General features: G+C 34.3%; 1 protein-coding gene across 5 annotated transcripts in view; it reads right to left on the bottom strand.

Annotated features, from left to right (window-relative positions):
- Window positions 1-12,297, bottom strand: part of LOC106873711 (dual specificity mitogen-activated protein kinase kinase 4) — a 94,947-nt gene that overhangs the window by 5,642 nt on the left and 77,008 nt on the right. For 3 of the 5 annotated variants that reach the window (XM_089348640.1, XM_089348644.1, XM_089348642.1), the window contains 7 exons: window positions 10,053-10,110; window positions 7,442-7,555; window positions 5,482-5,600; window positions 3,961-4,084; window positions 2,445-2,496; window positions 1,918-2,045; window positions 801-878 (listed from right to left, as the gene is read on the bottom strand). In XM_089348640.1, the coding sequence (XP_089204766.1) occupies window positions 801-878; window positions 1,918-2,045; window positions 2,445-2,496; window positions 3,961-4,084; window positions 5,482-5,600; window positions 7,442-7,555; window positions 10,053-10,110 (673 nt within the window). Of the gene's footprint in view, window positions 1-800; window positions 879-1,917; window positions 2,046-2,444; window positions 2,497-3,960; window positions 4,085-5,480; window positions 5,601-7,441; window positions 7,556-10,052; window positions 10,111-12,297 lie in introns of all 5 variants that reach the window. The other 2 variants (XM_014921185.3, XM_089348643.1) reach the window with 1 other exon arrangement.

Raw genomic sequence — 12,297 nt, 5'->3', positions numbered from 1 at the left:
CCTATGTGTCATATGCTGACTGAAATGTAATGTACAGATAAATTATACAGTCCAAGGGCATAAGTATATAAATAAAAACTACGACTGCCCCTGGACTGGCTCTTGTGCGGGTGGCACATAAGATGCACCATTTTGAGCGTGGCCGTTGCCAGTACCGCCTGACTGGCCTCCGTAGGATTTTCGAGCGAGATCGTTGCCAGTGCCCCTGGACTGGCTTGTGCGGGTGGCACATAAAAGACACCATTTCGAGCGTGGCCGTTGCCAGTATCGCCTGACTGGCCTTCGTGCAGGTGACACGTAAAAGCACCTACTACACTCTCTGAGTGGTTGGCGTTAGGAAGGGCATCCAGCTGTAGAAACTCTGCCAAATTTAGATTGGAGCCTGGTGTTGCCATCCGGTTTCACCAGTCCTCAGTCAAGTCGTCCAACCCATGCTAGCATGGAAAGCGGACGTTAAACGATGATGATGATAATGATGATGACTGTCACTTGCAAGCAAGTAGATTCGGCAGCATACACCATACATTTGCTAGTTGTTTTAGGTGGGAGATGACATAGACATCACCTCTGCTGCAACAACCTTGACCCAGCAGTGAGGATATGATGGATGTAGGGAAAGTGGGCTGCACCAGCACTAAGCTGATAGGTAAATATTCTCTGGTTTCAGGAAAGGCAACCTGGCTGTAGAAAACTGTTTAACATACTCTCATCTAACCGATGCAAGCATGGAAAAGTAGATACTAAAGCAATGATAATGATGAAGATATAGAAATACATAAATAAAATAGATAAAAACTTACAAGAGTTATTCCAAGACTCCAGACATCAGATCTTACATCATAACCTCGACTGGACGCTCGAGGGTCAATTCGTTCAGGCTGGAAGAAATGAAATTATGCAATTCAATAAGTCATATTGAGGACTAAATAGAGGCTACAAAGTAATAACTTGGTGGATATGAGATTGTAACAAAAATTCCTTGCTTAAAAAGCATATCTTTAAAAAGAGGATGTTTTAATTCTAAATCTGTAGAATACTATGGTAAGATTACTGATAGGGAATCAATAAAACCTGATCAAAACTCATGTCACCTCCACTTGCCAACCTATAGCGTAAAGACAATAAGCATTAAAAAGAACACAGGAAGTACAAGGTTTAACAAATATGATATTGTTTTAATGCTTCAGTGTAAAAAGAGGGTGTCTTAATGTTTCGGACATTAGTTCTTCATCAGAAAAGAGAAAGAAAGAGTAAGTGTTCAAAAAAAAGTTGGGGTAAGGGGAGAAAAAGACACAAGTGGGGCAGTGGTATGTGTGTGTTAGTGTGATGTATGTATGTGTATAAATTTGTGTAAGAGTGGTAGAATAGAGGTGTTGCTCTAAATAGATCTCTCATCATCATCATCATCGTTTAACGTCTGCCTTTCATGCTGGCATGGGTGGGTGGGTGGATATATATATATATATATATATACATACACACATATATACTTTTTTACATATACATACACACACACACACACACACACACACATATATATATATATATATATATATATTCACAAACACAGATGTACGTGTGTGTGTGTGTGTCCCCTGGGGGTAATATCAGCCAAATCTTATCACACCCTCCTATCTTAAAGAAATATACATTTGACAATATAGTGCCTGATATAGGGACATGATGGTCATGGTTGCAATGGCTTTGACCATATTTCTAAGGAGCAAAACAACATTTGCACATTTGAGTTGCTGGTATGTTTATTACTCCTGAATATTTCGTCTCCTTTCATCATGCAGTATATCTGCTGATGCTGTGTTAGCTGACAAGAGATAGCCAACATCAAGAATAACCAAAGTGTAACAAAAGTAAATAAGAATCAAAATGTTCAGCGGAACAAAGAAATAGAATACTTACTGCCATATAAGGCCGGCAGCCAGCATCACGACTTTTGGCAATAGAATCCACTAACTGACCACTAATTCCAAAATCACAGAGTTTGATGTTACCTTTTCTGTCCAGCAGAATATTTGAAGGTTTCACATCTGGAAAAGAGGTAAAATTTTTATGATTTCATGTAAAACATTATTTAAAAAAAAGAAAAAAAGTTAATAAAAATATCAGGTTTGGGACTATGGTTGACTAATATATTTCATCAATGTCATTTTAATGTCCACTTTCCATGCTTGCATAGATATGGGATTTGTCAAGATAGATTTTCTATGGATGGATGTTCTTGTAAACCCTCACCTGTTTCCAAGCAAGGAAATATTTCCCTGGTCCCTTGAACAAAACACCTTAATAGCTAGATATGTTTACATGGAAGATTACAGACAAAAGACACTGTGTATAAACAGCAATTTTGGCTACAATCTGCACGCAAATATCAAGACCAGAAGACACAAATGCACAATAATAATAAATCTTCTATAGCCTCAACTCACCTCTGTGGATAATCTTTAGCTTCTCTTTTAAATAATTCAATGCTTTAAGCGTCTGGAAATGAAATAACGTTAATTTGTTAGAAGCAAAAAAAATATAAACCATAATTACTTTCAATAGAGAAATAATTTCTTAGCTTCTTCAGCAAGAAAATCATTTTCTCTTTTTTTATAACAAAGTAAATTTGAAAACAAATTTTGTTTTACTTATATTAAACAATTTTGTTGATTATGAGGTTAAGCTACAGCACTATTGCTTACATGGTTGTAAGTTGAAAACGTTTAATATCTATTATTGAGGTGTGCCCCAGAGCAAGGTGCATAACTCTGGTTGAACCAGTTTGACTGTCTGACAAAAAATAGATTACATTTCTAATTGATTGTAGAAATTCTATTTTTTATTAAATAAAGTGAAATAAATCATTGTAATGGTAGAACTTGAAATAGATAAAGCTATAAATAATTGCATGTATAGTATTAAATAAGAAAACTCTCGGATAGAAAAAAGTAAAAGGCTGCACATGGGACTTGAACCCACTTCTTCAGATGTGCTACCATTCCAAAGCAGACAGGATAGTAATGTTGTGAATAAAAGATAATATTAAATTATTATCAATCAGAAGATGTGGGTTTGAATTCTATGGGCATGAACCTTTTCCCTATCCAAATGGTTTTTAAGCCAATATCCCGATTTACTTAGAGTTCCATTGCAAAAACAAAATAATTTATGAATATTTTTTGTCATAGAAGTGGAAGGGTAGTACCCACAACTTTTTAGCAGAACATTCAAGTCTGTGAACAGGAAGGGAAGAAAGAAACCCCAAGCTCCTGAGTTGTAGCAGTAGAAAATAATGTATCAAGAGAGTGAATTATCCTCAGATCAGATCCAGTTGTAAAAATAATTGTTCTAACCTTACTGACTAACAGTAGCCCCAGGACACAACATAATGATTGTAATAGTAATTATAATCTTATGCTTAGAGTGCCTCTCTATGCATAACCCTCCCCTCTGTTATCAAGGGTAACCTCTCATTGATTCCGCTTTATCATTGGAACAGTGAAGCAGTTTTTTTCTATTTGCCACTGGATATACTTCCTTGAGGTGACGGAGGAAGGGGGGGATTCAGTAAACTGGTGTTTTTAAATCAAATCCTGTGATATTCATTCTGCCCAAGTTGCACAGACAATCCTTTGTCACTCTTGATGTTAGAAATGCAGTGAACCAGTGGATGGTGGCCCATTAGAAACTTATAACTAACAACACTATTATTTAAAAAAAAAAAAAAGCTAGGATAAATAAATTTCCTTAGGGAAATGGATGGCTTTCTTATCCCTCTTTGATGAAGAAACTCTCTTGTTATTTCTTGAATGAAGGTCTCTCTAGTAATTTCTTTGACAAAGAGCCTTGCTTGAAATAATTCACAAAACGTCCCCTAACACAAGTAATGACATATATCAGGGTAAGAAAATAAAAACTAAAAATATAATCAAAAGAACATGTAAAAAGCATTGTACTTACTGCTACAGCAATTTTGCCTAATATTTCTTCAGGCATAGTACTTATCATAACTGAATATATGAATTTATAAAATTTATCTAAAGATATGTCCATTACTTCCATACAAATCCAGCAATCCCCCTGCAAAAAATGGTAAAATTTGAAAATAAAGCTTCCTTTTTTGACATAATCAAGATTTAAAAGAAATAATATCAGTATATTATAGACAACTGTTATTTTTTCATCATTTCTTCCAATGCTGATATTGGTCACAATTTTTTTCCCAGTGCACTTCTCACCAAAGTGTATTCTATTCTAAAATGAAAAGAAATTAGATTTGTCACATTGATTCCTAAATTAGACAACACCACAACTTTACAACAGAAGATAATAAGATTGTGTAATATTCATAACTTACTCAAGAGCATTAGTACTGTAAGTGAAATGGATTTGCTTAAACTTAACAAAAACAAAACTGGGTTGTAGACTCCACTCGGGAGATTATCTTTTAAGCTACAACAATTACCATAATTGCAAATCAAATGATTGAAGAAAAAACCAAGTTAACCTTAGGAGGGTTTGCTTTTAAAATCTAGAAGGATAAAAAATGGTAGAAAACTCTTTGTTTACAACACTTGTATTGTTCAAAGAAGATTAATATATTTGTAATTGCAATTAATTCTAGAATATTACCAGTTTATATTTTATTAATCCTGGATACTGAAAGAGATGAAATTATATTTTGTAAACTATTTACTCAGGTACTCACCAAAGAGAAAAACAATGCAGGAGTGAAGCCCCAGGCTAAAGGGAAGTTAACAGATATCATAGTTTGATGTTTTACAGTATTGTGCAATTAAATAGTTTCGTATGACAACAGAACAACAGTGTGATAGCAGATAATGTAGTTGAAAACTCCTATATGTGGTAACTAAACAAACATATAACTTACTAGAACAGCAAGGGTTAGGTTTAAAACTTTTACTATCAAATTTCTAATAATTATGTGTGTTTCAGTTAATTTTCAAAATAATTTAAGAATATAAAATCTTGAAACTGACAACTTTTATCAGACTGAAATCTCTCATGTTATATGTGTAATAACAAAATTTCAACTGACATTTAAAACAGGCAGCTTGGGAGCAAATGACTATCATAGAACTATAAGTTATCTTTAGAGAGGTTGTACTCAAAGGGTTAATGTGTTTAGATACCGCTAAACCCAATAACCTATGATAGCATTGAAAGACAGAAGTAAAGCTGGGTTGCAAAACATGATCGATGAAAAGTTTGAATTGAACTGAATATAAACTACTGGCTTTGCAATATTAAGTGTTAAGAAGTTACATGGTTTAAGTCCTAAATACTTAATAAGACAAAGTCTAATACAATGTTTAATGACTAAAAAGAAATAGTTTCATAGAAACATTACAAGCAATGGTCATAATAATGAACTAGTGTAACACGTGGTTTGAAATAAATATAGGGAAACAGTTGAACTAACAGAAGGGGCTATTGTGAAGTTTGGGAACTCTTCTTACCTCTTTAAAAAGAGCACCATAAAATTGGACAATATATGGACAATCGTTACTCCTCATCACAACATCTAGGTCCATCAAAAGTTGTTTTTGATCTTTCTCATCCACTGTTGATCTGATTCTCTGAAGTGAAAAAAGGAGAAGAGTAGAGGGGGAGAAATAATTAATAATTTCCTTACAAACAGAATAAATTGTAATGAGTGAATGGATCATCATCATCATCATCATCATTTAACGTCCGCTTTCCATGCTAGCATGGGTTGGACGATTTGACTGAGGACTGGTGAAACCGGATGGCAACACCAGGCTCCAATCTAATTTGGCAGAGTTTCTACAGCTGGATGCCCTTCCTAACACCAACCACTCAGAGAGTGTAGTGGGTGCTTTTACGTGTCACCCGCACGAAAACGGCCACGCTCGAAATGGTGTCTTTTATGTGCCACCCGCACAAGCCAGTCTAGGGGCACTGGCAACGATCTCACTCGAAAATCCTACGGGAGCCAGTCAGGCGGTACTGGCAACGGCCACGCTCAAAATGGTGCATCTCATGTGCCACCCGCACAAGAGCCAGTCCAGGGGCACTGGCAACGATCTTACTTGGCTTGCCGGGTCTTCTCACGCACAGCACATTTCCAAAGGTCTGGGTCAGTAGTCATCGCCTCGGTGAGGCCCAATGTACGAAGGTCTTGCCTCACCACCTCAGCCCAGGTCTTCCTGGGCCTACCTCTTCCATGGGTTCCCTCAACTGTTAGGGTGTGGCACTTTTTCATGCAGCTATCCTCTCAAGATATTTTCAAGTTGATTAGTTATTGATTCAAATATTATCCCTAGCACTGTACTTTGTTTTTAGAAGGGCAATGTGGATGTCTTACACATTACTTATTTGTTAATAGAGGACTTAAGAATATAGAAGCTATTAAAAATATTCAGGCAAGATACTGTTATGCAGCCAAAACTTAACTGACAACATAACAAGTAAGATCAAGTAGGAGAAACATTAAGTTTCTTAAGTTAGCTACAGATCATCATCTTACTGTCACTAGTTGCAAAGCAGATAAGAATCACCCCACCCCACCCCACCAAATACTGATCTTTTAAGTAAGGATCTGGAATTTTTCTGCCCCTATTTACTTAGAATAGAGAAGGGGAGAAAAAAAATAGCAGATGAGTATGTTATGCAGGAGCAAACTTGCTGAAGCTAAAATGTAGCCTGGAGACCAGCAGGTCAAAATGTTGTCTGCTTGCAGTGCTCTGATAAGTATTTATATGGAAATTCTACAAAAGTATCCTTTCTCCAAAGTAATCTTGCAGATAGCTTAATCAGTCCAGAGCAAGTTCACCATTACCATTGTCTATATGACCTGATTACTATGTTGGGTATTTAACATAAGCTAATACCTAAAATCAATGCCAATATATACTTTTTATTCAGAATGATAAGTTATTTTTCCTAACCTCAGTTACATTAAAAGGGGTACAAGAAATGTTCTACTTACACAGATATTCAGTTAAACAAAAATTCAACTGATATGTGTTATTTAAAGAATGTAGTTGTGTAAAACCAGAACAATGCGAGAAGGTACAAAGTAAACTACAAATTGAAAAGAAAACAGAACAAAGTTGCAGTTTTACCTTGTATTTCTATATTTTGGAGTGAAGACCTCTTCTTCAGGACATTTGGAAAAGCGGTAGTTGGGAAAAGTTTGTTGCTTACTGAGCAATAAATTTTTTCCAACCACTGCTTTTCTGAATGTCCTGAAGAAGAGGTCTTCAACCCAAAATATAGAAATACAAAGTAAAACTGCAACTTAGTTCAGTTTTCTTTTCAATTTGTAGTTTATTTTGTACCTTCTTGCATTCTTCTGGCTTTACACAACTACATTCTTTAAATTATTCAAATAAATATATACTTATAACATGGAAACTGAAATATGAATGTAAAATATATAAATCAAGAGACTTACTTTCACAGCCATTACTGTTTCACTTTCTCTGTGTACCATTTTATTGACTGTACCATAGTTACCTTGACCAATTAATCCGAGATCTTTAAGATCTTCGGCTGTGAATTGATAACTCTGAAAGACACAAAATAAGACATTGAAAACAAGTATATCCCAACTTGATACTAGGTGATAGCTCTTCATTGATATTCTAGTTCAGGAAATTTATAGTTTATGAAGGGTTACTTAAACATGCACACATTTTAGTATATATATATATTTTGTCATTATAAGATATAAGAGTTTTGACCAAAATTTGAAATTAGTTTTTAAAAAATGTCTTGGCACAAAGCTAATTCAGTATTTTTCTCAGACATATTTTCAGCTATGAGTTTTTTTTCTTCTTATGTTTGTAAAACCAAACGTATGCATGTTGGTAGGAAATGAGGAATGGTTTGAATAGTCTTCATCTACTTTTACAGCCTTCCACCACACTTTTCATTACTTCAAAAAAGACCCTTGACCGAAATTCCATAACTCACCTCGTTTTTTTTTGCAGCGCACATACTTTATTTCAGAGAATTATACGAGATAACATTAGATGTACTTTTTAAGTGTAAATGTCAAATGCACTGGCTATTAGATGTAAGGTCGATGATGACGAAGTTGATGACCTTTATCTCAGAAGTTCAGCAACTCAACAATTAAAAACACACTTATTAGACCTACCTCTAAATCCAAATTTTTAATTAAAAACTCAGATAAATATTATTACTTAATTTTCCTTTAAACTGATTGAAACAGTTTATCTATGTCCTGCATAATGAGGTACAACAGAGCCTTAGCAGGTTCAGTGGTTATATCTGAAGAGGTTATTATGAACACAGAATATATTATCCACTGAGGTATTACTGAAATAGTTATATTGTATCTACTCTTTTACTTGTTTCAGTCATTCGACTGCGGCCATGCTGGAGCACCGCCTTTAGTCGAACAAATCGACTCCAGGATTTATTCTTTGGAAGCTTAGTACTTATTCTATCGGTCTCTTTTGCTGAACCACTAAGTTACGGGGACGTAAACACACCAGCATCAGTTGTCAAGCGATGGTGGGGAGACAAACACAGACACACAAACATACATATATATACATATATATGACGGGCTTCTTTCAGTTTTCGTCTACCAAATCCACTCGCCCAAGGTGCCATGCAATGGGACTGAACCCGGAACCATGTGGTTGGTAAGCAAGCTACTTACCACACAGCCACTCCTGCGCCTATAATCTATGGATGTTATAACTTATATTATCAATTATTGATCAATGGATTTTATTACTCAATTAAGGAAAGATAGTTTTCTGATTTACTACTGGTTGAGACAAACAAGAAACCTGAATACTTTTTCACAAGATCAGGGATTAAAATTTTGGATTATGATTTGTAAAATCAGATTGAAAATTAAGTTCCATGACATGCAATTGGGTAAAACTGAACAGGAGGTGGTTAAATTGAGATTAAATTGAGATGATTAGTCTGGGGTAGAATGCTTAGTTAATATTGTAGGTATTGTTATGTTAAGATGTTCAGAAGAAAAAAATTTCAAAAAAGTTTCTAAATGAATTATTAAATTGATATGTTTGAATGGTACAGTTCTTGTAAAGAACTGTTAATAGCATTATTATCTTTAGTTCTTGAAATACAGAGAGTAAACCTGATACACATGCAAAAGTTGATGAGGGTCAGAATTTTGGTAATGTTTTATAACAGAAATAAATGCATATATGTTTAGGTATATGGCCGGAACAAGTAAAAGAGTGTGTCTATGTGTGTGGGAGTTGGATATTTAAAAAAATTAACAGTGTATATTTTTCAATGCAAGTAAGTAGGATTGGACATATGAAAAAATGGATGTTGACCATGGATCTGTATCAATTAACAGCACAATAGCAATTGATATGTTTGTTTAAATATGTGAAAAGATTTGACTTTTGGTAGTGATATGAATTAATAAATGTGTATAGGCAGTATCTATACACATGGTCAATAATATCTGTGCAAGTCATAAGTGACAAGCTTATTGTATATCTTGACATTATTACTTAGGTAAGGATTGTAAAGTTGTGGGTTCAATTCCTGAACCAGGGGTTACATTCTGTTCTTGAGCATGGTACTTCATTTTACATTGCTCCAGTCACTCAGCTGAAAATGAGTACCAGCTTTCTCTCCCTCCAATTGTGCTGGGTCAAGAGGATGCCTATGCTTGTTTGCAACAGCAAATACACCTAAAACAACAAATAAATGTGTAGTAGAAACTACCAAGTCATAACCACATTGCGAGTAATGGCTAAGCACGACTGAATTATAATGAATATGAATCTTTGGTGGGTATTATATATAAATATATGCCAGTTGTTATAGCGGACATTATACAGTGTGAATTACAGCATGTGGCGGTCACTAACAGTACCTGTTGCAGTTAAGTACAATATCTATAGAGGTTAATATGCAATTAGTTGTATATCATGGCTGTTGCATTGTTGTATCTGTTGTGCTTATACAGAATTCAATAATTAGATGAAACATCATGTGAAATGATGATGATGATGATGATTAATAAGAAACTGACCTACCTGTCTGTTTATTTGTAGTTTACCCGCAGAAGTCATTCCATAAGAACGTAGACGTTCTCTAAAACATTAAAAAAGAAAAGTAATATATAAAAATGTAGCAACAAAAATATCAGAAGAAAAACCATGTATAACTATAGTTATAGAAGAATAGTAATAATGGTGAATTCACTGGATTGAGGGGGACCACCATAAATTTTGTCTCTGCATGGTATATCTTAGACAAGTTGGCCTGACAGAATCTATGTCTCCAAACTGTATCAACAGGAGGAGTGAAATAGTACAACAACCTAATGAAATGTTTGTTAGTTTAACAGTCATGTGGTCCTGTGATTGCTTACATCTATAAAAGAAGTTGTTCCTATTCTGCAGTACTAGATGGACAGACTGATTTAAGTTTTAGTATCTCAGAAAAGGAAACAATACGGTACCAATACTAGGAGATGGACCTCCAATTTCTTGTATGGTGGTCTTGTATTCTTTGACCTAACTATTTGATTTTGCAAATTATGAAGTAAAAAGAAAAAGTTATTGCAAGAGCATCAACATAGAACACATAGTGAAATGGTTGTTATTATTATAATATTCATCAGTTCAGACATTTGATGTTCTTCAGCACCAGGATATTCCTTCAGTAGCATGAGATTATCTCTTTGGTTATACCAGGATGTTCCTTCAGTAGCACTGGCACTAGAATATTCCTTCACTAGCATCAGGATAATGAAACACTGTTCACTTGTGATTTCTACATCAGTTATCTTCAGAGCTAAGTAACCTAAAACTGTTCTTTGATATTTATTGTACAAATTTGTTGTCTCTTCACAATACCACTGTTCAACCTTTTCTCACTTTAAGCAGTTGTAATGTTATAAATGCCATTCATTCAACATGTACAACTCTCATAAGACAACAAAGTTGTCTTTATGTGATCATATGATCTGTTAGAAATAACAGCTAAATTACAGACAAATCGCACCCCCATTGTCTTAGAAAGGAAGCACACACTGGATATTGTGGCCCTAAATATGCAAAAGCTAAAATGATCATTGCTGGAATGTCTAATAACCCTCTGGTAATAATTCTAAAAGAAGAAGAAGAAGCCGCAACATCTGTTTTTCCCCAGTGGGATAGTTCAATTGTGTTTCCAAACAGTCTTCCACACATTGAAACCGTGATGGTGAAAATAAAGACTTTCAGATAAAGAGTCCAACAACGAAGGGAGTTAACTTTTCATTACTAACAGACATAAATTATTCCTCTTGCATTGTGTCCTCAAAGAAAATGTCAAGGGTGTTCCGTTTTCAATTCTATAATAAAAAATCTCTCACTCACATACAAAGAAACCAAAAATAAGAAAAACATTTATTGTATTTATTGTTGAAGAGAATGGTGAGTAACTAGTAAGTCATCATATAAGAGTCGTGAAAGCTACTGTGCCTTTGACAGGAAGGCAAAGGATAAAATAGTTATATAGGGTTAACATTATAAAGGATCAATCACAGATACTAATTTTGTCATGAGTAATTAACTAATGCACAAAAAAATCAACCAATAACCATAATGTTAATTACTTTCTATTGTAAAATGAAAGTGAGCATTATAATATAATATATAATAAATATATATCTATATGTACTATAATGGAGAAAGCTCCTTATTAATTAGGTATATAACAATTACTAAAGGGTTGACTATCTGGAAATATCTTTATAAATTCATGTTCTAAGAAATTTCCTATTATTTTGATTTTTCAAGTTTATTTAATTTTTAAACTCCAATTTCTTGCAAATTTAAATATTCATTGCATTCACTGCATCCAGTTCTTCACAAATTTAAATATTCATTGCATTCACTGCGAGATATTCCATTCTCTTTTGCAAAGTCTCTCACTTTCTCTTTAAAGTTTTCATTCACTATTCGAAAGACCGACAGTTTATTCTATTAAGGTATATGTAATGTAAAAACATAATTTATTGAATGAAAATTTTTTAAAATACCTGTATAATTTTTAAACACGGGATAGCTGTGAGAAGAGTCTTGGAAATTGGGTAATTACTATTAGAAGATGAGGAGAAAAAAATCTAGTTAACCAAACCTGTGGATCAAAATATTCCCCTCACTACTTGGTAACTAAAGCAACTTTGTCATAGGTACAACATACCTTGACAGAAGCTTCTAAATTAACTCTGTAAACTGAGATCCAGCTAACTGTACTTTTAGTTTAATTCTATTTCAGATTTGATATTAT

Source organism: Octopus bimaculoides, chromosome 3 (genome assembly GCF_046866305.1).
Source record: "Octopus bimaculoides isolate indiv1 chromosome 3, ASM4686630v1, whole genome shotgun sequence".
NCBI classification, from domain to species: domain Eukaryota; kingdom Metazoa; phylum Mollusca; class Cephalopoda; order Octopoda; family Octopodidae; genus Octopus; species Octopus bimaculoides.
Note: the sequence above shows the minus strand (reverse complement) of the source record. Positions and strands in the feature narration are given on the sequence as shown.